General features: G+C 47.1%; 1 protein-coding gene across 1 annotated transcript in view; it reads right to left on the bottom strand.

Moving 5' to 3' along the window:
* LOC135528346 (plexin-A2-like) overlaps nucleotides 1–24,966 on the bottom strand; it is a 326,345-nt gene that overhangs the window by 10,580 nt on the left and 290,799 nt on the right. The window contains exons 23-27 of the mRNA XM_064957364.1: nucleotides 18,620–18,686; nucleotides 18,257–18,403; nucleotides 17,482–17,641; nucleotides 15,805–15,908; nucleotides 5,338–5,437 (exon numbers count right to left, since the gene is read on the bottom strand). Coding sequence (XP_064813436.1) covers nucleotides 5,338–5,437; nucleotides 15,805–15,908; nucleotides 17,482–17,641; nucleotides 18,257–18,403; nucleotides 18,620–18,686 — 578 coding nt within the window. The remainder of the gene's footprint in view (nucleotides 1–5,337; nucleotides 5,438–15,804; nucleotides 15,909–17,481; nucleotides 17,642–18,256; nucleotides 18,404–18,619; nucleotides 18,687–24,966) is intronic.

Raw genomic sequence — 24,966 nt, 5'->3', positions numbered from 1 at the left:
CCCCCCAAGAGAATTCTCTTCGGTTATAGTCACAGCAATATATATTCCACCTCAAGCCGATACCACGACGGCCCTCAAGGAACTACACTGGACTTTGTGCAAACTGGAAACCACATATCCTGAAGCCTCATATATTGTAGTTAGGGATTTTAACAAAGCAAATTTGAGGAAAATGCTACCGAAGTTCTATCAACAGATTGACTGTAATACTTGCGCTGCTTAAACACTCGAACACTGCTACTCCAACTTCCCGGATAGCCTCTGAGAATAACATTGACACGGTGACTGAGTTTATCAGGAAGTGTATAGGGGATGAAGTTCCCATGGTGACTGTTAAAACCTACCCAAATCAGAAACTGTGGATAAATGGCAGCATTCGAGCAAGGTGACTGGGAATATGGTTGAATACAAACAGTGTAGTTATTCCCTCCATAAGGCAATCAAACAGGAAAAATGTCAGTACAGAGATAAAGTGGAGTCAACGGCTCAGACACGAGATGTATGTGGCAGGGTCTACAGACAATCATGGACTACAAAGGGAAAACCAGCCACGTCGTGAACACCGTCGTCTTGCTCCCGGACAAGCTAAACACCTTCTTCACCCGCTTTGAGGAGAACACAGGGCCGCTCACATGGACTGTGGGCTCTCATTCTCCGTGGCCAATGTGAATAAGACATTTAAGCGTGTTAACCCTCGCAGGGCTGCCGGCCCAGACGCGTCCTCAGAGCGCAGACCAGCTAGCTGGAGTGTTAACGGACATATTCAATCCCTCCCTATCCCAGCCTGCTGTCCCCACTTGCTTCTAGATCTCCACCATTGTTCCTGTACCCAAAAATCAAAGGTAACTGAACTAAATGACTATCGCCCCGTAACATTCACTTCTGTCATCATGAAGTGCTTTGAGAGGCTAGTTAATGATCATATCACCTCCACCTTACCTGACACCTTAGACCCACTTCAATTTGCATACCGCCCCAATAGATCCACAGACGATGCAATCGCCATCACACTGCACACTGCCCTATCCCATCTGGACAAGAGGAATACTTATGGAAGAATGATGTTCATTGACTATAGCTCAACCTTCAACAACATAGTACCCTCCAAGCTCATCATTAAGCTCGGGGCCCTGGTTCTGAACACAGCCCTGTGCAACTGCGTCCTGGACTTCCGGACTCGCCGCCCCCAGGTGGTGAAGATAGGAAACAACACCACTTTGCTGATCCTCTACACAGGGGCTCCACAAGGGAGTGTGCTCAGCCCCCTCCTGTACTCCCTGTTCACCCATGACTGCGTGGCCATGCACGCCTCAGGCATCAAGTTTGCAGATAACACAACAGTGCCTGATTACCAGCAATGACAAGACAGCCAACAGGGAGGAGGTGAGGGCCCTGGCGGAGTGGTGCCAGGACAATAACCTGTCCCTCAACGTCAACAAAACGATGGGGCTGATCATGGACTTCAGGAAACAGCAGAGAGAGCACGCCCCTATCCACATCAGCGGGAGAAGGTGAAAAGCTTCAAGTTCCTCTGCGTACCCATCACCGACGATCTGAAATGGTCCACCAACACAGACAGTGTGGTGAAGAAGGCGCAACAGCATCTCTTCCACCGTAGGAGGCTGAATACATTTGGCTTGGCCCCTAAGACTCTCACAAACTTTGACAGATGCACAATTGAGAGCATCCTGTCGGGCTGTATCACCGCCTGGTACGGCAACTGCACTGCCCGCAACTGAAGGGCTCTCCAGAGGGTGGTGCGGTCTACCTAACGCTGCACCGGGGGCACACTGCCTTCCCTCCAGGACACCTACAGCACCCGGTGTCAAGTGAAAAAGATCATCAAGGACATCAACCAGCCGAGTCTTGGCCTGTTCACACCGCTACCATCCAGAAGGCAAGGTCAGTACAGGTGCATCAAAGCTGGGACGAGAGACTGAAAAACAGCTTCAATCTCAAGGCCGTCAGACTGTTAAATAGCCATCACTCGCCGGCTACCACCCGGTTACTCAACCCTGCACCTTAGAGGCTGCTGCCCAATATACATAGACATGGAATCACTGGTCACTTTAATAATGGAACACGAGTCACTTTAATAATGTTTACATACTGCTTTACTCATCTCATATGTATATACTGTATTCTATTCTACTTTTAGTCAATTCCACTCTGACATGACTCATCCTAATATTGATATATTTCTTATATTTACATTCTTTTACTTTAGATGTGTGTATTGTGTGCATTGTTGTGCATTGTTAGATATTACTGCACTGTCAGAGCTACGAACACAAGCATTCCGCTACACCCGCAATAACATCTGCATGTGACCAATAAAATTAGATTTGATATCCCCCCCAACACACACACACACTGAACCTCCTCCTGTCTAATTTGCCCTTCTCCTCTGTAGTCTCATTACAAAGCTTAAAACCCCTAGTCCCTTGTTCCTCTTTAACCTTTCTGTAAAGTAAATTGCAGCATTGGATCATTTCATATTAGCTTGGCAGAAATGTGATGAAGGAAGGGGAATAAGTAGGTCTCTGTCTGTCTGTTTGTCCGTCCGTCCAGCTCAACACATGTCTGTTGGCCCTCTGGATAGCAGGAGCAGCACCCTCTCACTGGACTAAACGGATGAAAGGAGCCATGCACCAATAGTATTTCATTAAGTCCAGAGAGTGGGGGAGTGGTGGGGGGGCAGCTGCCAGCCCAGTGCCCCCCCCTCCCTCTCTTTCATATCATCTCTCTCTCTCTCTCTCTCTCTCTCGCTCTCTTTCCTTCATATTATCCCTCTCTCTGAATAGAGGTGCGAGAGAGAAATCCATATTTATGTTTTATTTATTTTCCCTTTTGTGCTTTAACTATTTGCACATTGTTACAACACTGTATACAGACATAATATGACATTTGAAACGTCTCTATTCCTTTAACTTTTTTTGTGTAATGTTTACTGTTAATTTTTTATTGTTTATTTCACCTTTGTTTATGATCTATTTCGCTTTGTCAATATAAACATATGTTACCCAAAAAGGGCCAATAAAGCCCTTTTGAATTGACAGAGACACAGAGACGTGGCTCTCCTGGGTTCCTCTTAAAAGGAAGTATAATTGTCTCTTTCCTGCTGTCGCCACATTGAAAGGGTCCTAATCAATGCATCAAAAGATCTCTAATATGTAAAGCGCTCCAGCCATCTTCTTTCCCTCATTCCTTTGACACTAAGGAATGGCGCTCTTCTCCTCCTCCTCTTCTTCGCCAGTGTTCTTACTTAGCAGCTCTTTCCTCCCCAGTGGCGGTGAGTGTGTGTGTGTGTGTGAGAGAGGTCTGGAGGGGCTCTCTATCATTGTCAGATCCCTCTCACCTGTCTTCAAAGGGCAGTGTGGGACAACAAAGCCTCAGAGCTCTACAGCGACTTACAGCACTAAGTGGTATTTTCTAAAGAGCAGCAGCAGCGAGAAAGGTCTCTAGGGTGGCCACTGGGGACCTTTGAGACTGGCGGGGGGCGGGGGGGGGTCTGTCAGCCCCTGTGTGTGTGTCTCTCTCTGTGTGTGCGAGTGGGGTGGATTGAGGTTTCAAATCCCATTTTAAGCCACTGGCAGGTCCTTGCCCCTCTCTCTCACTACTCCTTCCTCTCCAGGGGGGCAGACCTCTCCCTCCCATCTTCAGCTCAGTAACCACTGCACCAGACTTCACACTCCCGGGGGTGGGTGTGAGGGTAGCAGGGGTGTGTGTGAGATAGGCATCAGGGGGCAGTGTGTAGCGGGTTACTCAGGGCCGGGAGGGTGCTGGAACGGTAAATTGAGGCGGGATGCTAAATGCTGAATGTTAAATTGATATGAATCAATCAGCCGGTGTCGGGGCACATCTGTGCCCGCTGGCTTTGATTGATTGGGGACCGAGCTGGAGCCAGAGGAGGACAGGTTGTTTTTTGATGCAGCATCGTACAAAACACACACACACACACACACACACACACACACACATTGCTATTTAATGACTTTGGTCAAATATTCAGATTTAAGCAGTATGTTGTTCAGGATGGAATACTGTTTAATGCTGTATGCATTACCAGCCACTGAACCACACTGAGACTAACATAATGTGTTAGTGTCCTTTAGATCATTCAGGTTGGCAATTCATCTCCAGATCCTCTGTTTCAGTCATTACAGAGTAATACTTATTTACTACATTAGAGCATAATACTGCTTTTGTTGGTTATGTAGTCATTACTCCTGTACCTCGCAGTCTCTCTACAGTACATTCTTAATGTGGCCGTGTTAACGAGGAGCTGGCAATGCTTTCTCGGACATCGTAAACGTCACCATCTTTATGAATTAGAGATCGTCCAATAGGACTTTTATTGCACATTGAACATGACACATTAACTATCCTCATTGTTTGTCTGACACTGTCCAGGGCTAATTTCCAATATACTGGTGGTTTTGTGATTGGCAAATGGGGACTTAGTAAATAGGAAAGGAGAGGGGTGATGGTGTTACTGGCCCAATTGGTCATCTCTCCAGGCGACAGAAAACAACCTATGGGGGTTCTCATCCAATCCCAGCCCTGATAATTGGCCAACCGTGTTCCGTTTTCACTTTCTATTGGTGTGAAGTATCATTCACAGTGAATAATTAGCCAATCACATGCTGCCGTTGGGGTTGGGCATGGAACCAGATGGGAGGCCCTGTGGCTCACCCCTGTGACTGTCACCAGTGTGTGTGTGTGTGTGTGTGTGTGTGTGTGTGTGTGTGTGTGTGTGTGTGTGTGTGTGTGTGTGTGTGTGTGTGTGTGTGTGATGGACCATTACACTCTGGCTCCAGGCTCAGTCTGGCATCCTCATTATTATACTTGATGGTAAAACCAAACACCTCTCTCCATGTCTCCCATCGGGCCCTCTCTACTCTCCCCTTCTCTTTCTCTCCCTTCATCCCTCTCTTCCTCTCCATCCCTCTACCACCCCTGCAGGTTCTGGGCTGTGAGGTAAACGGCAGTAAACACCGTCGGGAGGAGATAGTAGGGTAAGCAATGGCGCCGCAGCAAAGCATTAGACGCTCCAGAGCTGGTCTTTAGCTAGGAGGGTTTTTATTTTTGTTCCCATTGTTTGTGGCTCTGAACAAAATGTCTACAAACTCATCTGAAAGGCTAACGTCTATATCAGGTGTGCTCACACCCAAAGGCTTAGACACGGAACACTTTGACCTACGACCCTCCCTTCCTCATCCTGTGTTAATATTTATGTTGATGCTGTTTGTTTGAAAGGGTCCCATGGCTTGAGGAGCGAAGTACAGTACCTACCATGGAGATCTATGTTCAACGTTCTATGTTCTATGTGCTCACCATATCTGCTGATGGAGGTCCGGGAGATGCTAGCTGACGGGGGGATGTTGTAGGAAGAGGTCTGTTTGGGCACCAGAGCCACCACACAGCGGTCAGACACCTGCAACAACACAACAGAGAACATTGTGATAAGAGAACATGCTCAATCACCGACAGGCGTGCTGCTCGCGGACGACACGTTGTCCGTATGCAGTACACATTGATCTGCAACCCTGGTTTAGCACCCTCCGCCCCTTTCCAAGAGATATGAACACGTGCTCACACCTACGCCATGACACAGCATCTCCTTCCTCTCCTTCCCCTTGAATCCCTCCCTCCCTGTACTCTGTCACATTCTCCCCATTCAACCTCCTGTCATCTCTAACGCCTCGTGGGCTCTCTCTGCAGAGCGCCTCTCTGTAAGAAACGACTCAGATGCCTCTGTGATGAGATGATCCGCATCGCCATTCCCATCACTCCCCAGCCATTAGGGAAATAAGGAGAGGAGAGAAGGGAAGGGGAGGCGGGAGTGGGCAGAAAGCCAGAGCTAAAGCAATGCGGAGTGAGGGCTTCCCACTGGCATGTCTAGAAAACAACCTCCCCCGCCTCACTGTCATCGCAGCATCTCAGAGGGGGGGGGGGGGGTATGGACAGAGAGAGAGGAAAATAAATTAAGCCATAACAGTGATGGAAAAAGAGAGAAAGAGCGAAAGTGGAGGATTGTCCAAAAACGGAAGGGAAATTGATGATAAGAAAGAAAGATATTGAGAGTGACAGGGAACAATGGCACAGTGGAAGAGTCAGCCCTCCAATCCGGCTCTATTGTCTACAGTATTCCTACAAAGATTGCTTTTGATCTCAACAACACGGGGTACGGCAGGAGGATGAGCTCTCTCCACACGAAAGAGTCTTATAGGACACCTTTACCATACTGTACATGCCAGGACCACTCTGACGACCTCTCTGTCTTTGTCTATGGACGACACATTGCTGACTCTGTCCACAGTCTCTCCGAGCCACAGCCATAGAAGTCAGTGTTCTACACCATTCCACATTCTACTGTCATTTACTCTACATTTCATAGCCAATCACAGCTGGGAGGGTGTGTTTGTGTGCACTCTTTCAATCTGGATAGACAAAATATTGCACACAAATATACAAAACCACTGTTTTTCCTTTTTGAGAACCAAAATACCAAAGCCCTCTGTGGCATGTCCAGCCAACCCAGTGAAGGGAATTGAGTTTTCGGAGTGAAAGAACAAGAAGGACAAGCATCCAACAGTGTGAAATCACCAAGCAGCCATGGGCTGAATGAAAACCTCCTATATGACATGAAAACAAGGTTGAGAGAAATAATCTGTCCCCCGACCTCTCCGCACTGTTAGCCTCTCTAAAGCTTCAGCTGGGTCACCTCTCTCCTCTCCTCTCCTCTCCTCACTGTTAGCCTCTCTAAAGCTTCAGCTGGGTCACCTCTCTCCTCTCCTCTCCTCTCCTCTCCTCTCCTCTCCTCTCCTCTCCTCTCCTCTCCTCTCCTCTCCTCACTGTTAGCCTCTCTAAAGCTTCAGCTGGGTCACCTCTCTCCTCTCCTCTCCTCTCCTCTCCTCACTGTTAGCCTCTCTAAAGCTTCAGCTGGGTCACCTCTCTCCTCTCCTCTCCTTTCCTCTCCTCTCCTCTCCTCTCCTCACTGTTAGCCTCTCTAAAGCTTCAGCTGGGTCACCTCTCTCCTCTCCTATCCTCTCCTCTCCTTTCCTCTCCTCTCCTCTCCTCTCCTCACTGTTAGCCTCTCTAAAGCTTCAGCTGGGTCACCTCTCTCTCCTCTCCTCTCCTCTCCTCTCCTCTCCTCTCCTCTCCTCTCCTCTCCTCTCCTCTCCTCTCCTCTCCTCACTGTTAGCCTCTCTAAAGCTTCAGCTGGGTCACCTCTCTCTTCTCTCCTCTCCTGTCGCCTCCTTTCTACACTTCTCCTCCTCCTCTTCTCGGCACTCCACGGCTAATGACGTGGCCCCACGTTGTACAGTAGCAACCCTCAAACCCCCCCTCCCCCCTCCTCCACTAATTTCTAACAGGCCATTAGCTGGGGTCACAGCTGGGGTCAAGTGCTAGAGCTAACTCCAGCTCCAGCAGACAGAGCACTTGAAAGGACAGAAGCTCGAGGAGGAGTCATCTCATTAAATGATGCCACACCGCCTGCCCTCTTAGTGGGAAACGACAAACCGCTCTTTGGAACCTCTTTCCAGCCGTTGGCTATGGATTGTGAAGACCTCTCTTCTGTCCTCCCGAGCCCAACCGATCCTCTCCCTCTCCATCCTAACCTTCTCCATATTTTCGGAAGCCTTCACTCTCGTTCCTCCAGCTCTGACAGTGGTGACACCTGTTCCTTTCTACACCAAGCATTGTCTCTCTTCCTCTCTCCTTTATGGAATTGCCTGACAGGAGGCTCTCTCTCTCGCTCTCTCTCTGCCTCGCTCCCATCCTTCTCCCTCTCCTCCTCTATGTTATGGAGTCTGATAGAAGGGCTGTGTGAGCGTAGAGATAGAGATGGGTTGTGGTGATAGTGGAGATGATTGAAGGCGTGCAGCTTCGTCCTTCAGGGCTAATCCACAGTGTGAGGCAGGGAGCTGAGGTGAGCCTGACAGTGGCCTGCAGGTGTGATAAGGAACCAACGCTACACTGTGATAAGACTTTCATCAAACAGCCCCCCCCTATGTCCACACCTGCCTATCTCTCATCTCCTGATCCTGTGGCCCAAGCCTAGCTTAGGAGGCCTATCTATCACAGATTGGACTGGACTGCGCTGGGCTGAGGTTTAGCCACACACAATTTCCTAACTGACAGGTCTTTAATATAGAACTTAAGGTTATTAAGATGAAAGGGTTATTTTGTCATTTGAACACTAAATTGTATTTTTATCAAACTAAATAGCTTTCTAAGAGCGTTCTAATAACATATACTGGTTGGGGACAATGCAATGAGAGTTGAGTCCCACTGTGTTTCTGAAGAGAAGATGACTCAATCTGCAGCAATACTGGCTGTCATCAGACCCCATACCAACTGTCTTGGCGTATAAAGGAATCTGTGGAGAGCAGAGGAACACTCTCTTCACTATGCCTGCCAAAATGTTGATCTAGATTTCCTTCTCTGTCTGAGCATATTTTAAAACTCAAACTTTGTCTGTGGGGCATTGTTTGCTCAGATGACAACAGGGGACGAGCCGCCACAGAGAATCAGATTGATGGAAATGATGGAAAGATACGTTACTGCTGTAATCCAACTATCCATAGTGTCTGTCTGGGTTGATCTAAAATAGACCCAAAACGTCCCAGTGCAGGTTCTCAGTCTGGGGGGGGCGGGGGGGGGTGAAACTGGAGCTCCTGGTGAAGTCATGTCGGTTCCCCCACAACATCAGTAGGACAACACAAGGTCAGGACACAACATGGAGGCACAGTGACAGGGCTCTAATGTCTTGGCACAGTTTAGCCCGCTACACTGCAGGAGGATGGGAACCAAGTCAGCCATTTTCCTCAGTCACATTTCCAGCTGTGCCCCTGGAAGAATCCTTACCGTCCACGTAGGCACAGCAGAGGACGGGAGAAACCAAGGTACGTGTGCAGCAAACCTGACTCCAATTACTACACTTTTCCCAAATACACAATCCATTTAACTGCATCCACCCCCACTGCAATGCATTTTAAGTGATCTATTTGCAGTTTAAGATTTCACCAACACCTCACACGGACAAGCACTCACAGCTCTAAACACCTGACTTCCCACACCGTTTTTTTATTTGAATTGTAAATCTTGCCCTATGTCTCATGCCACTCAAGCCCATTATATGGTAATTGGATGCGAGTGTGCCACCTCTGGTCTAGCCTGCTCTAGACCCTGCTCCCCTGGGAACTACTGGACCGGTAATGCTATTCACCAGACGGAAGGTTAAACATCTCACCTCGGAGGATGGCAAAGAGAGAAAGAGAGAAAGAGAGAAAGAGAGAGAGAGAGAGATAGCAAGAGAAGAAAAGGTACAAGGGTAGGAGATAGAGAGAGTGCACAGAGAAAGTAAGGGCTTGGCTGACGAAAAGCTCCCTTTGACAAGGAGGAAGACTAATCAACAAAGAGAGATCAACATCAGCAATCAGCCAGGCACTCTCCTATCTCATCAATCTTTTATCTGCTCTCCTCCTGCTCCGACCAACAGTCCAGGTGTGTCTGTGTGTGTGTGTGTCTGTGTGTGTCTGTCTGTGTGTGTGTCTGTCTGTGTGTGTGTGTGTGTGTCTGTCTGTCTGTCTGTCTGTGTGTGTGTGTGTGTCTGTCTGTCTGTCTGTGTGTGTGTGTGTCTGTGTGTTTGTGTCTGTGTGTCTGTGTGTGTGTGTGTGTGTCTTTGTGTCTGTGTGTGTGTGTGGAGTTTCATTCAGTCCCCCTGAGCTCCAAGTATACTCTCAGAAAAAAAGATGCCAAATTGTACTTAATACGTACAAATGCTTCACTGTAGTGGTGTCTGTAAGGTACGTCATTGTACCATTAGTTCTAGGTACATAGTTGTACCCTTGCAGTTCCTACCATAAAAGAGCCAATATTGTACCATATAGTCCACAGATTCAAATGAGCCTTTTAAGGGTACCACCACACTGACAAAGCCATTTGTTCCTTCGAAGTGGCAAAAATGTCCTTCTCTATATCAAGTCCCTCACGTTTACATACCTCTCCGCCATCACACTTCTTTTTATTATTATTAAGGTTGAGTCATGCGCCCTCCGAAAAACATGACTGGCGTCTGAGTCAGCCTGCTGGCGCCCGGCTCACCACAAGGAATTTCTAGAGCGCGATGAGCCACGTAAAGCACCCCCCCCCCTAACCCGGACAACACTGGGCCATGCAGTGTCTTAGACCGCTGCCCCACTCGGGAGGCCAGCGCCATCCTCAAACGGGAACCTGGTCCAGCCAACACCTTAACCATTACGCCTTGAGATCCGTAACTCCTGGCAAGGTTGGGTTAAGGTCGCTACAATATTAATTACAGCACTTTATTGTCACATGGTCTTTATAAAGACTTCAGATCTGGCAGAGGACATGCTCAAACATAACCATAGACGACTTAAACACTCCCACTCATGGGTGGCCAAAAATAACTCACTGAAAGCCACGCCCCCACTAATCCACACTTCCACCCTGGGATACAGAAATGAATCTTCTCTGTACCCCTTTTTCTGTGTATGACAATGTGCGTAACTCTGAAATGCAGGTACATTGTGTATTGTAACATTTTTTTTGTACCCCTGGGAATAATTCCCGTCCGCTAACGGTAGCCGTTTAGTCTGAGAGTGTAGCAAAGGTAGCTACTGAATTAAGATGCTTCGGTACAGTCGGTCTCGTTTTAAATGCATGATGCATTAAAGTTTTAATTCCAGTTGGAGGAGGCAGGCGAGGAGACGGTGTGTATATCTATATCTGGCGTATGTAAACGTCCATTTCCCATGAGGAAATAAATAGCAGAGCTTCCGAGGTTGTTAGGGGTTTCATGAATTTGAATGTGTGTCTGTCTGGTCACACTGTCTGGTGTGAGAATTAGCAGAGTCACAGGGTTGAGGTTCACTAATTCTGCACATGTAAATATTTCACACGCACGCAAATATTCCACGTCTTCGTGTCAGGAGGCACACACCTGCCAGATGTGGCATTGCGCACGCACACACACACGCACCAGCACACGCACCAGCACACGCACACACGCACGCACACGCGCACACGCACGCACACACACACCAGCACACGCACGCACGCGCACACGCACGCACACGCGCACACGCACGCACACGCACACACACGCACACGCACACACACACACACACACACACACACACACACACACACACACACACACACACACACACACCTGGCTCACCACAGCTGTAATGATAAACAAGAGGCTCTGTCGCTCCCCTTCTTTTCCCTCTTCTCTCCCCATTTACTCTCTTCCCCTGCTTTCTTGTCTCTACTCACCCCCCTCCCTCTAATCACCCCGCGTCCGGCCCGTGTGCATCTCCTCTGTAGTGGTGTTGTGTTAGGGCGTCAGATCCATGATCAATAGGCAGGCTTCAGATGTGCTATTGAGCACTGAGAGATGCTCCTCTATCGCTGTAACAAATGTGTGTGTGTGTGTGTGTGTGTGTGTGTGTGTGTGTGTGTTGTTGTGCCCTGTAGCGTCTCCCATGGCTAATGAGAGAGACAGAGTGACACAGAGCAACATAACAACAGAGAGACCTGTCGGAGGATGGAAGCTGACGTATTGCACAACCTCCATCAACCACTACAGAGTACCATAAAGTCAGAGTAGTACTATATAGACTCAGAGTAGTACCATAGAGACTCAGAGTAGTACCATAGAGACTCAGAGTAGCACCATAGAGATTCAGAGTAGTACCATAGAGATTCAGAGTAGTACCATAGAGATTCAGAGTAGTAGCATAGAGATTCAGAGTAGTACCATAGAGATTCAGAGTAGTACCATAAAATCACAGAGTAGTACTGTATAGACTCAGAGTAGTACCATAGAGACTCAGAGTAGTACCATAGAGACTCAGAGTAGTACCATAGAGACTCAGTGGTACTTTATAGACTAGGAGTAGTATGGGTACCATAGAGACTCAGAGTAGTACCATAGAGACTCAGAGTAGTACCATACAGACAGAGTAGTACCATAGAGACTCAGAGTAGTACTATATAGACTCAGAGTAGTACCATAGAGACTCAGAGTAGTACCATAAAATCACAGAGTAGTACTGTATAGACTCAGAGTAGTACTATATAGACTCAGAGTAGTACCATAGAGACTCAGAGTAGTACTATAGAGACTCAGAGTAGTAATATATAGACTCAGAGTAGTACCATATAGACTCAGAGTAGTACTACATAGACTCAGAGTAGTACCATAGAGACTCAGAGTAGTACCATAGCGACTCAGAGTAGTACCATACAGACAGAGTAGTACCATAGCGACTCAGAGTAGTACCATAGAGATTCAGAGTAGTACCATAGAGACTCATAGTACTATAGAGATTCAGAGTAGTACCATAGAGACTCAGAGTAGTACCATAGAGACTCAGAGTAGTACCATAAAATCACAGAGTAGTACTGTATAGACTTAGAGTAGTACTATATAGACTCAGAGTAGTACCATAGAGACTCAGAGTAGTACCATAGAGACTCAGGGTAGTACCATACAGACAGAGTAGTACCATAGCGACTCAGATTAGTACCATACAGACAGAGTAGTACCATAGCGACTCATAGTACCATATATACTCAGAGTAGTACCATAGAGACTCATAGTACCATAGAGACTCAGAATAGTACCATAGAGATTCAGAGTAGTACTGTATAGACTCAGAGTAGTACCATAGAGACTCAGAGTAGTACCATAGAGACACAGAGTAGTACCATAAAATCACAGAGTAGTACCGTATAGACTCAGAGTAGTACCATATAGACTCAGAGTAGTACCATATAGACTCAGAGTAGTACCATATAGACTCAGAGTAGTACTATATAGACTCAGAGTAGTACTATATAGACTCAGAGTAGTACCATAGAGACACAGAGTAGTACCATAAAATCACAGAGTAGTACCATATAGACTCAGAGTAGTACCATATAGACTCAGAGTAGTACCGTATAGACTCAGAGTAGTACCGTATAGACTCAGAGTAGTACCATAGAGACTCAGAGTAGTACCATAGAGACTCAGAGTAGTACCATATAGACTCAGAGTAGTACCATAGAGATTCAGAGTAGTACCATAGAGACTCATAGTACCATAGAGATTCAGAGTAGTACCATAGAGATTCAGAGTAGTACCATAGAGACTCATAGTACCATAGAGATTCAGAGTAGTACCATATAGACTCAGTGGAGTACCATAGAGACTCATAGTACCATAGAGATTCAGAGTAGTACCATAGAGACTCATAGTACCATAGAGACTCAGAGTAGTACCATAGAGACTCATAGTACCATATAGACTCAGAGTAGTATATATAGACTCAGAGTAGTACCATAGAGAATCAGAGTAGTACTATATAGACTCAGAGTAGTACCATATAGACTCAGAGTAGTACCGTATAGACTCAGAGTAGTACCATAGAGACTCAGAGTAGTACCATAGAGATTCAGAGTAGTACCATAGAGACTCATAGTACCATAGAGATTCAGAGTAGTACCATAGAGATTCAGAGTAGTACCATAGAGACTCATAGTACCATAGAGATTCAGAGTAGTACCATAGAGATTCAGAGTAGTACCATAGAGACTCATAGTACCATAGAGATTCAGAGTAGTACTATATAGACTCAGAGGAGTACCATAGAGACTCATAGTACCATAGAGACTCACAGTACCATAGAGATTCAGAGTAGTACCATAGAGACTCATAGTACCATAGAGACTAAGAGTAGTACCATAGAGACTCAGAGTAGTACCATAGAGATTCAGAGTAGTACCATAGAGACTCATAGTACCATAGAGACTCATAGTACCATAGAGATTCAGAGTAGTACCATAGAGACTTATAGTACCATAGAGATTCAGAGTAGTACCATATAGACTCAGAGGAGTACCATAGAGATTCAGAGTAGTACCATAGAGACTCATAGTACCATAGAGATTCAGAGTAGTACCATAGAGATTCAGAGTAGTACCATAGAGACTCATAGTACCATAGAGATTCAGAGTAGTACCATATAGACTCATAGTAGTACCATAGAGACTCACAGTACCATAGAGATTCAGAGTAGTACCATAGAGACTCATAGTACCATAGAGACTCAGAGTAGTACCATAGAGACTCAGAGTAGTACCATAGAGATTCAGAGTAGTACCATAGAGACTCATAGTACCATAGAGACTCATAGTACCATAGAGATTCAGAGTAGTACCATAGAGACTCATAGTACCGTAGAGATTCAGAGTAGTACCATAGAGATTCAGAGTAGTACCATATAGACTCAGAGGAGTACCATAGAGACTCATAGTACCATAGAGACTCAGAGTAGTACCATAGACTCAGAGTAGTACCATATAGACTCAGAGTAGTACCATAGAGACTCATAGTACCATAGAGATTCAGAGTAGTACCATAGAGACTCAGAGTAGTACCATAGAGATTCAGAGTAGTACCATATAGACTCATAGTACCATAGAGACTCATAGTACCATAGAGATTCAGAGTAGTACCATAGAGACTCAGAGTAGTACCATAGAGACTCAGTGGTACTTTATAGACTAGGAGTAGTATGGGTACCATAGAGAACGCTCTGAGGTGCTTAGGGGGGAGAGCGAGGGGGGGAGATAGAGAGGTTGAGACCGCTGCTTACTATCTGTGGGTGAAGGAGAGAAAAAAGAGAGGAAAGAAAGAGGAAGGAGACACAGAGGGGGGTACATACATACAGTAAATCAGCATGGGACCAAGTCCTCTACGAAGGACACTATGATGTGTCCCATCTAATAACCCTGACACCTTGTAAATTATTCTACCTCTTTTTTCTCCTCCTCTGGGGAAGCAGGTCTCAGAGAGAAAGGCCCCATGGTAAGGCTGCAGCCACAGCCCCCCTCCATGACAGACTGGACCTAGTCCTCAGTAACACACACACCATGGCTGCAGGCTTCAGGGCTGCAGATCAACAGGCTGCAGTCTGGAGCTCTGGGCAGATGGTCTCCTTGTCTGAGTAATGGGAGCCTGCTGACCCTCTGCACTACTGAAAGATTCATGTGCTCTGGAGAGGACTAGCTGACTTCTCTCTTTACCTCTCTCTCTATACCCCCCCCCCCCCAGGACCATGAAGGTGGCAAGGAACTGCAGGTCAAGTCTGAGCCTCTGAGATGTAGAGAGAAGTTCAGCGTGGAGCGAGGCAGGGCTAATTGCCACGGTAACAGGTAAAGGACAACCTAGTCCCTGAGCGGAGGGAGATTAAATATAGATAGCAGGAGTAGAGGGCCTCGGAGGAGAGGGAACGAGAGAGAGGGAGAGAGGAGGGAATGAGAGCGCGAGAGACTATCTCTCCAGGGAAGACACTTTATAGGAGGTGTCAGTTCTCTCTCTCTCTCTCTCCCGCCACCTGAGGAATAATTGCCCTCTATTCTGTGTGAGTCATGCAGATCAGATGAAACCAGGCGAGTGAATTCTAATGAGTCTGGAGGAGGAGGATTCAACGTCTCAAAGTCAGAAGCGGCTCAACATTAAAGTTCACCTGCAGTACATCTGAGTGGGCCTGGGTGATTTCCTTACTATATACTATCATTATACTACTACATAGAACGCGCGTTTATCACGCGGCTGAATCCCACGTTATAACTCCAGAGACGTATATGGACACTGTACACAACAAACTGCAAGACACCGTCGTCAACGCGTATACATGTCATGTCGATGGAATAACACTGCCTGGTCGTGCAGGAGTGTGGCGAGTCTAGATATACGCAACGTAGATCGGTTCACCGTACCTGGTAGTGCATGAGTGTGTTGAGTCTCTTCCAGTCGTTCTCTATCTTGGTGGTGATGTCCTCGTCCTGCAGCACCACGCGGGCCATCCGCCCCTGACGCCACTCTGACGGGGCCAGAGAGAAGAGACGCTGCGTCAGTCACGCTGCCACAAACACAATCACACGCAGACACACACACACACCAACGCACCTACGCACACACGCAGATAACGTGCACATGAACATACAGTGGCCTCTCGTTTGTGTTTTCCATTTACTGTGGAAGCCTTTGCATCTTACGGTAACACCCTTTTTACAAGGTGTGAGCTGAGTTACCTACAACCAATTCAACTCAACAACACTGGTCTGCAGTATGAAGAGCTTCACAACCCTGTCTGTCTGTCTGTCTGTCTGTGTATTTAAGCAATAGGGCCAGAGGAGGTGTGGTATATGGCCAATATACCATTGCTAAGATCTGTTCTTAAGCACGATACAACACAGAGTGCCTGGACACAGCCCTTAGCCGAGGTATATTGGCCATATACCACAAACCCCTGAGGTGCCTTATTGCTATTATAAACTGGTCATCAACGTAATTAGAGCAGTAAAAATAAATGTTTTATCATACCCATGGTATACGGTCTGATATACCATGGCTGTCAGCCAATCAGCATTCAGGGCTTGAACCACCCAGTTTATAATAGCCATTATTTCCTCTGGCAAGATGAGTGAAACTCTTAAGTTATTCCCTGACTGCAACTTCATTTGATTGGTGTTTCTGTGTCGCTACGAAGAGGCACACATCAGGAGCTTCCAAAGGACTCTTGAGAAAACACATTATCCAAATGAAGCCATATCAACAGCCATTCTGTTCTACAGACACACAGAGCACTCTGTGTACCCTGCTAGGTTAGAAGACGAGAGGCCGCGCCCGGGTTGACTTGCATTTTAATGAAACATTACACACTAACAAGTTCAAGATGTACGCTCAGTCAGCCTCGCCGGTTTAATTGGCACTCGTGTCAGTGATACGTCGTTGCATAACCATACGCATTCCACGGTCGGCGCGGCTACGGTGGAGTGGGGAAAAACAACGCAGCGGTAGAAGCACTGAGAGAGAAAATCCTTCCCGGAAAAGTGAGTCAAGCGAGAGGGGAAAGGGGAAGAGGAGGGATGGAGGGGGAACGTTGACCCGATAATGAAAAGATAATCAGTGTGTTGATGGGGAAATGGACGGGCGGCGTTGGGCATCACTGGGTAGTGATCATTGATTTTCTCCTCTGTTGACTGGGCTTTATTACTTTGTGCCACTGCCAGCAGACACTGCTGCTCCAGGCTTCAGACACGACCCCCGCCCCCCCTCACCCTCCCTAGCGTTACCTAGGCGATAGTGATATGGAGAGACGGCCTCCTGTGGCTGAGGCCAGTGTGGTTGAGGGGCGTCGGGTACTCCTGATGGGAGGCTGGTGTTTCCATCTCCCTGGTGTGAAGTGAGAGCCCATGAGAAGACGGGGGAGGAGGAGCAGGAGATGTGGAGGGAACGGCGGTGTCGTCTCTCCAGGGCCGGGGTGGCAGACTGTGTAGGAGGCGGTGGGCCTGGCATGGGGGACCTGTGGTGCCCGTCTGTCAGCTCTTACCTGGGTCAGTCAGTCAGGCTACAGACTAGGGAGGGTGTGTGTGTGTGTGTCTCTGTCTTACCCAGGTCCATGTCGACAGCGCGGGGCCTCTGTGAGTAAGGCATGTTCTTATAGCAGGCGTCCAGTATCTTCTCCTTGACCTGGGTGATGGTGTCACAGTTCAGCACCTTCACTGGGATCTCAGGACTGTTCTCGTTGTCTGGGTTCACACAGTTCAGGATCTGAAGGGGGAGACGGGAGAGGAGAGGGGGTTAAGGTGTGTGTGTGTGTGTGTGGATGTGCGTGCTTGCGTATGAATGTAAGAGCGCCTGCATGAGTGTGCTCCAGTGTGTGTTTGCTATGCCGGTGCCTGTGTGTGTTTCAACGCCTCTTCGTGTGCGAGTGTGTTTCTGTGACTATGTGTGTGTGTTAATGGGTCCTGTCACGGTCCGGTTGCCCCCCCCCTCTCTAAAATACTATTCCCACGCCGCCACCACCACCATCCTAAAATCTCATTTCACACCTTCGGCAGGACACCAATTTCCAGCTCTGTCAAGATATTAGAGTAATGAGCCCAGTTCCCCGTCAGAGCAAACAGAGTTAAAGTCATGTCTTGTCTGTGACTGTCTTAGTGCTCCTGTCTCTGTCTCCACAGACCCCTGCTCTCATGTTGGTGCAGCACTGACACCCACAGGATAATTAGCTATCCAGGACACAGGGAAGCAAAACATTATGGTGTGTGTGTGTGAGAAAGATAAATATGTAGTCAGTAGAGTCCGACTGTGTGTGTGTGTGTGTGTGTGTGTGTGTGTGTGTGTGTGTGTGTGTGTGTGTGTGTTTGCCTGAGTGGTACTGACCAGGGTCTTGTAGTCAATCTGCTGTCTGATCAGCTTGTCCTCACTGAGGGAGTAGCGCGCCTCTCCAGTGATGGAGTCTATAGGGCCTTTCTCCATCTGCTGCTTGATGGCACAGTACAGCATGAACAGAGGCTCCCCAGCACACTCCTGAGAGAGAGCGAGAGAGAAGAGGAGGGAGAGAGATAGAAAGGGAGAGTAAAGGGGAGGTAGAGAGGGAGAGAAGGGGAGGGATAGAAATAGAGAGGGAGATAGAGAAGGGGAGGGATAGGGAGAGAAAACACAGATTAACGACATAAAATGTATTCTCACTGCCACAGCCCTGGCTTACTAAAACTGCTAAACTGGAGGTTGCGTTAGACTCACCTTGAGGAACCTGTGAAGAAGGAAGGCGAACCAGTTGGTGAGCATCTTCTCTGCAACGGACTCCGTTCTGAAGAAAGAGGGAAAATAATGTTTTATTAGTTCAGATCGGAATTCACCCTATCCTTTGATGCTGATGTTTCTTTCTCAAATGGATCCAATATCATCTCAGGGCATAACATGGGAGGATGGAGGGAACGTGAAGGGTTGAGGATAAAACTGGAGCCATTGGAAGAAAGAGAAAACAGTAGAAACAGGGGGAATGAGAAAGAGAAGAAAAAGCAGACAGAAAGGAATCGTTAACAAGCATGAAAACAGATGAAAGGGTTACTCTCTCCTTCTCTTTCTCCTCCAGAGGACCAACAGTACTACTACTGAATACCAACACAACACATCTTCTGAGAGCTGGCTAGCCGTGCTGGGAAAGCATAAACACACACAGTCTTCCTCATCAGACTCCCTCCTCTCTCCACATCACCGGCCTAAGCTTCACACACAGCTGTCGATTATTTTCCAGCTGTGTGATAGCTGTATGTATTCTACCTGCTAACAACATCCGATGTCATTACCACAGTCTCCAACCTGGACATGCTAAAAGCATATTTTCCCGTTTGTCTGTCTGTGTGTGTGTGTGTATTGCTTGGGTACTCGAGTACCGCCGAGCCACTTTACAACCTGGTGCATGTTGAGGGGGCCATACACCATACAGGCTGTACCAGTGGTGTACAGGGCTGATCTGAGGACAGGGATTAGGTAGGATGAGGATAACGGGCAGGTATTTAACACGCCGACCTACGCTAAGCGTGGATCGGAAGGACAGACGGGCGGACGAACATGGGAATAACTGAGTGAGCCAGCTCGTCATTGTGTGGAGAGGAGACCATGAGACGACGGTCTAAGAACCGTGTCCCACTTTTCTGCGACTGAGGAAGACGAGAGGCTAGAGGTTATCTCCATAGTAGCCCTTTGTTGTGGTTGATGTGGGGCCGAGGTGTGGTCGAGGTGTGGTCGATGTGTGGTCGATGTGTGGTTCCTAACTGCTGGAGGCTGATCCTCATGACTGCAGCAGACCACTGCAGTAGATGAAGGACTTCAGTCACTACTTATTTGAAGTGGGCTGCAGCAGACCACTGCAGTAGATGAGGGACTTCAGTCACTACTTATTTGAAGTGGGCTGCAGCAGACCACTGCAGTAGATGAGGGACTTCAGTCACTACTTATTTGAAGTGGGTTGCAGCAGACCACTGCAGTAGATGAGGGACTTCAGTCACTACTTATTTGAAGTGGGCTGCAGCAGACCACTGCAGTAGATGAGGGACTTCAGTGACTACTTATTTGAAGTGGGCTGCAGCAGACCACTGCAGTAGATGAAGGACTTCAGTCACTACTTATTTGAAGTGGGCTGCAGCAGACCACTGCAGTAGATGAGGGACTTCAGTCACTACTTATTTGAAGTGGGCTGCAGCAGATCACTGCAGTAGATGAAGGACTTCAGTCACTACTTATTTGAAGTGGGCTGCAGCAGACCACTGCATTAGATGAAGGACTTCAGTCACTACTTATTTGAAGTGGGCTGCAGCAGACCACTGCAGTAGATGAAGGACTTCAGTCACTACTTATTTGAAGTGGGCTGCAGCAGACCACTGCATTAGATGAAGGACTTCAGTCACTACTTATTTGAAGTGGGCTGCAGCAGACCACTGCATTAGATGAAGGACTTCAGTCACTACTTATTTGAAGTGGGCTGCAGCAGACCACTGCAGTAGATGAGGGACTTCAGTCACTACTTATTTGAAGTGGGCTGCAGCAGACCACTGCAGTAGATGAAGGACTTCAGTCACTACTTATTTGAAGTGGGCTGCAGCAGACCACTGCAGTAGATGAGGGACTTCAGTCACTACTTGTTTGAAGTGGGCTGCAGCAGACAACTGCTGTAGATGAGGGACTTCAGTGACTACTTGTTTGAAGTGGGCTGCAGCAGACCACTGCATTAGATGAAGGACTTCAGTCACTACTTATTTGAAGTGGGCTGCAGCAGACCACTGCATTAGATGAAGGACTTCAGTCACTACTTATTTGAAGTGGGCTGCAGCAGACCACTGCAGTAGATGAAGGACTTCAGTCACTACTTATTTGAAGTGGGCTGCAGCAGACCACTGCATTAGATGAAGGACTTCAGTCACTACTTATTTGAAGTGGGCTGCAGCAGACCACTGCATTAGATGAAGGACTTCAGTCACTACTTATTTGAAGTGGGCTGCAGCAGACCACTGCAGTAGATGAGGGACTTCAGTCACTACTTATTTGAAGTGGGCTGCAGCAGACCACTGCAGTAGATGAAGGACTTCAGTCACTACTTATTTGAAGTGGGCTGCAGCAGACCACTGCAGTAGATGAAGGACTTCAGTGACTACTTATTTGAAGTGGGCTCCAGCAGACCACTGCAGTAGATGAGGGACTTCAGTCACTACTTATTTGAAGTGGGCTGCAGCAGACCACTGCAGTAGATGAAGGACTTCAGTCACTACTTATTTGAAGTGGGCTGCAGCAGACCACTGCAGTAGATGAAGGACTTCAGTCACTACTTATTTGAAGTGGGCTGCAGCAGACCACTGCAGTAGATGAGGGACTTCAGTCACTACTTGTTTGAAGTGGGCTGCAGCAGGAGGGTGGAAGGAAGCTGGAGTTTTATTCACCCCATTTGAGCTGCAGGATGAGCAGCAAATACCATACTTACGTCTGAAGGAGGGAGTGATTGTGTCCTCTTCGAGACACGCACACGCATCCACCTATTACCTCTCTCATCTCAACTACTACTCTCCACTAAGCCGTCATCCTCCACAATTATGCGGACCCTCCATACTCTGTTTCCAAGCTGGGAAAAAAAACCAGACACATTTTGTGTTTGGACAATGTGCACATTTCCCTCCATAAGTCACAGCTCCTCCTCTATTCCGAAGAAGTTAATGGAGGCGATTAAGCATTTTAAGAAGCTGAGCAAGTCCCCGTGGAAGGAAAGAGAACTAAAGGCTCAGCAAGTCCCCGCCATCTCCAATTCCCTCGTTCTTTTAATTGAGTTTCATTCATGAAAATCAGGGTTTTCATTATCCTACAGTGCATTAAGACTGGGGCCTGATGCTGGCAAACAGGTTGAGGGGGACAGATCAGCAGTGGCATGTCTTTACACTGGGATAGCGCATAAACGCAACATTCCAGTTCCCTAATAACCCATTCCAGCAGCGCAACGCATGGACACGAATCTCTTTAGAAAAACACAAGAGGGGAAAAAGACTGAAGGCGATAGCAAACTAGCTACTGCTCTGTCGTTTAATTTGATAGACGGGGGAGAGCGACAGAGAGATATGCAAAGAGAGATAAAACAGAAAGCTCTAAAAGAGATAGAAAGGGACAGGGGATGGAGTGAGAGCTCAGTGCAGGTAGGGGATCATTAACGAGTACACAAGCCTCATGAAGGATGTCTCTAAAGGAAGACGGAAAGGGTTAAAGTGAGGTGAAGTGATGGGAGAGAACGAGAGAGAGAGGGGAAAAGAGACAGAGAACGTGAATGAGAGCAAGATGACAAAAATGAGCCACAGTGTCTCGCTAAAAGGTTTGAAAGCAGATAAACACATTGGACTGGGAAAGGAAGCACTTTGAAGTCGGCAGGTTGTCAAAACTAAAGATCCCATGTTCAGAAAGCCCTTCGGGGGAATCAATCGAATGTTCTGGCCTGTAGACTCGCAGGTAGAAAGTCTCCACTACAGTCAGGGAGGGGAACAAAACTTTTAGACCTAAAGTCTTGGTTTGGAGCGCATTCTCTCAGAATGGAAAAGGATCCTCAAAACAACATGGGAGGTATGAATAGACTCCGTATATATAAAGCCGTGACCTCGTCGCTGTACTCTGGCCAGTGTCTCTGGGCCATTCATGGAAGCTATTCTCTGGCTCCTCTGTACTGGTCATCTGGTTACATGGTGAAAACACGTGGAGTTAGATTACTGAGTGGACTATGGGCATGTCGTTTTTGCTACTGTGAAACCATAACAACATAAGGCCACTGGCAGGGATGAGTACATAGCCACCCCCTCATTGCACTCATCATATAACCTTAGACAGGAGTTCATGTCTGCTGTGTGTGTGTGTGTGTATGTACAGTTGAAGTCGGAAGTTTACATACACCTTAGCCAAATACATTTAAACTCCGTTTTTCACAATTCCTGACACTTAATCCGAGTACAAATCCACTGTTTTAGGTCAGTTAGGATCACCACTTTATTTTAAGAATGTGAAATGTCAGAATAATAGTAGAGAGAATTATTTATTTCAGCTTTAATTTCTTTCATCACATTCCCAGTAGGTCAGAAGTATTTGGTAGCATTGCCTTTAAATTGTTTAACTTGGGTCAAACGTTTCGGGTAGCCTTCCACAAGCTTCCCACAATAAGATGGGTGAATTTTGGCCCATTCCTCCAGACAGAGCTGGTGTAACTGAGTCAGGTTTGTAGGCCTCCTTGCTCACACACACTTTTTCAGTTCTGCCCACATATTTTCTATAGGATTGAAGTCAGGGCTTTGTGATGGCCACTCCAATACCCTGACTTTGTTGTCCCTAAGCCATTTTACCACAACTTTGGAAGTATGCTTGTGGTCATTGTTCATTTGGAAGACCCATTTGCAACATCATTTTCTGGATTTTTCCAAGCTGTTTAAAGGCCCAGTCAACTTAGTGTATGTAAACTTCAGACTCACTAGAATTGTGATAGTGAATTATAAGTGAAATAATCAGTGTGTAAACAATTGACTTGTTTACACACAGATGACTTGTGTCATGCACAAAGTAGATATCCTAACCGACTTGCCAAAACTATAGTTTGTGAACAGGAAATTTGTAGAGTGGTTGAAAAACAAGTTTTAAATGACTCCAACCTAAGTGTATGTAAACTCCTGACTACAACTGTATTTCTCTCTGTGTGTGTCTGTACATTCTGTTGACTTTCCCCATCATATCCAACACGGTTGTTTTTCCCACCACAGTGAATCCCATTAAGCAGCTTTACTCACTGAGATCCTGCTCTTTCCTTCCCTGAGAGACATGTACCAATGTTCAGTAGCCTATTCCTAAGATCAATACGTAGAATTATACTTCAGTTGTAGTAACAGGGTGAGTATGAGGTTAACAACCCTTTGTTCGAACAGTTCATACGGTCTATCATTTATACATCTATGAAGAATAGGTGAAATAGTAACATACTAGCAGTACGTAAATGATTGACCTATTGATGTGATGCTCGTCTTCATCTAAAGAGAAAGAGTTGACCTGTCTGAGAGAGAAGCCCTGCTGCCCTCCTCGTCCATGGGCCCCCAGCCCCCTGACACGTAGCTACCCCACTATTGCCTCACTCACACACCGGTAGAGTCTGAGGTCAACACACACACCCGCGCTCGCACGCACAGGTCAGCGGACACACGCGTTGAGTGCACATACATGTATACACAGGCATTGGCACGCGCAAACGCGCACGCACACACACAAACATACTTCCATGACACGTGTGGGAATGCCTTCGGGCAGTGCTGTCTAAAGTGTGTGTGTACCTACTACTGTATATCTTCATCCTGTATGTCTCTTTAGTGTGTATTATCGGTGGATCATGTTATTCGTTCATTATTGTCTTGCTTTGCTTTTAAAGTATGTATGTATGTGTGCATGTTTATGCTTTCAGTGTCTAGTGACTCAGCGCTACGTGTTCCGTATACCCTGCTCTAAATGAAACTAAACCATATGGACAGAGATATGCAGAGAAAACATCTGGCTCAAATATATCTTCAAATACATTTCAGGACTGATAGACACAGCTGGCTAAAGCATGGGGACAGCTATTGTTATTTCTACAGCTCCCAGATACACATATCTACGGGATCCCTGTTATAGATGTTATGGACAGTCTACTGTGAGTACTACAGAAATGCATTGTGTGTTTGTGTGTGTGGGCAGCAGATCGCGCCATTCAGCCGGTGCGCTCAAAACTCACCACGATGTGACCCTGTTATATGTCACATGTAATATGTATGAGACAGAACCAGGAAGCTGAAGGCTCAGTCACCCGGGTAACTTCCTGTATGTGTGGTGGCTCTCTCCTCTGACCGTGTAGCCCAGGTCCGGTGCTGTTACAGTCACTGATCATTCATACTGCACCATCATGCACTACTAGCGAGTCCCTGATAGTGTTTCTCCTGCTGCCTCAGATACTGTACAGTACGCCGCCGTATGGGCTGTGTCCAAACGCCACTCTGTATAGTGCCATTTGGGACACCGGCATAGAGGTACAACGTTTTTCCTCTCTACTTCCC

The sequence above is a fragment of the Oncorhynchus masou genome, chromosome 33, assembly GCF_036934945.1.
Source record: "Oncorhynchus masou masou isolate Uvic2021 chromosome 33, UVic_Omas_1.1, whole genome shotgun sequence".
Lineage (NCBI taxonomy): Eukaryota > Metazoa > Chordata > Actinopteri > Salmoniformes > Salmonidae > Oncorhynchus > Oncorhynchus masou.
Note: the sequence above shows the minus strand (reverse complement) of the source record. Positions and strands in the feature narration are given on the sequence as shown.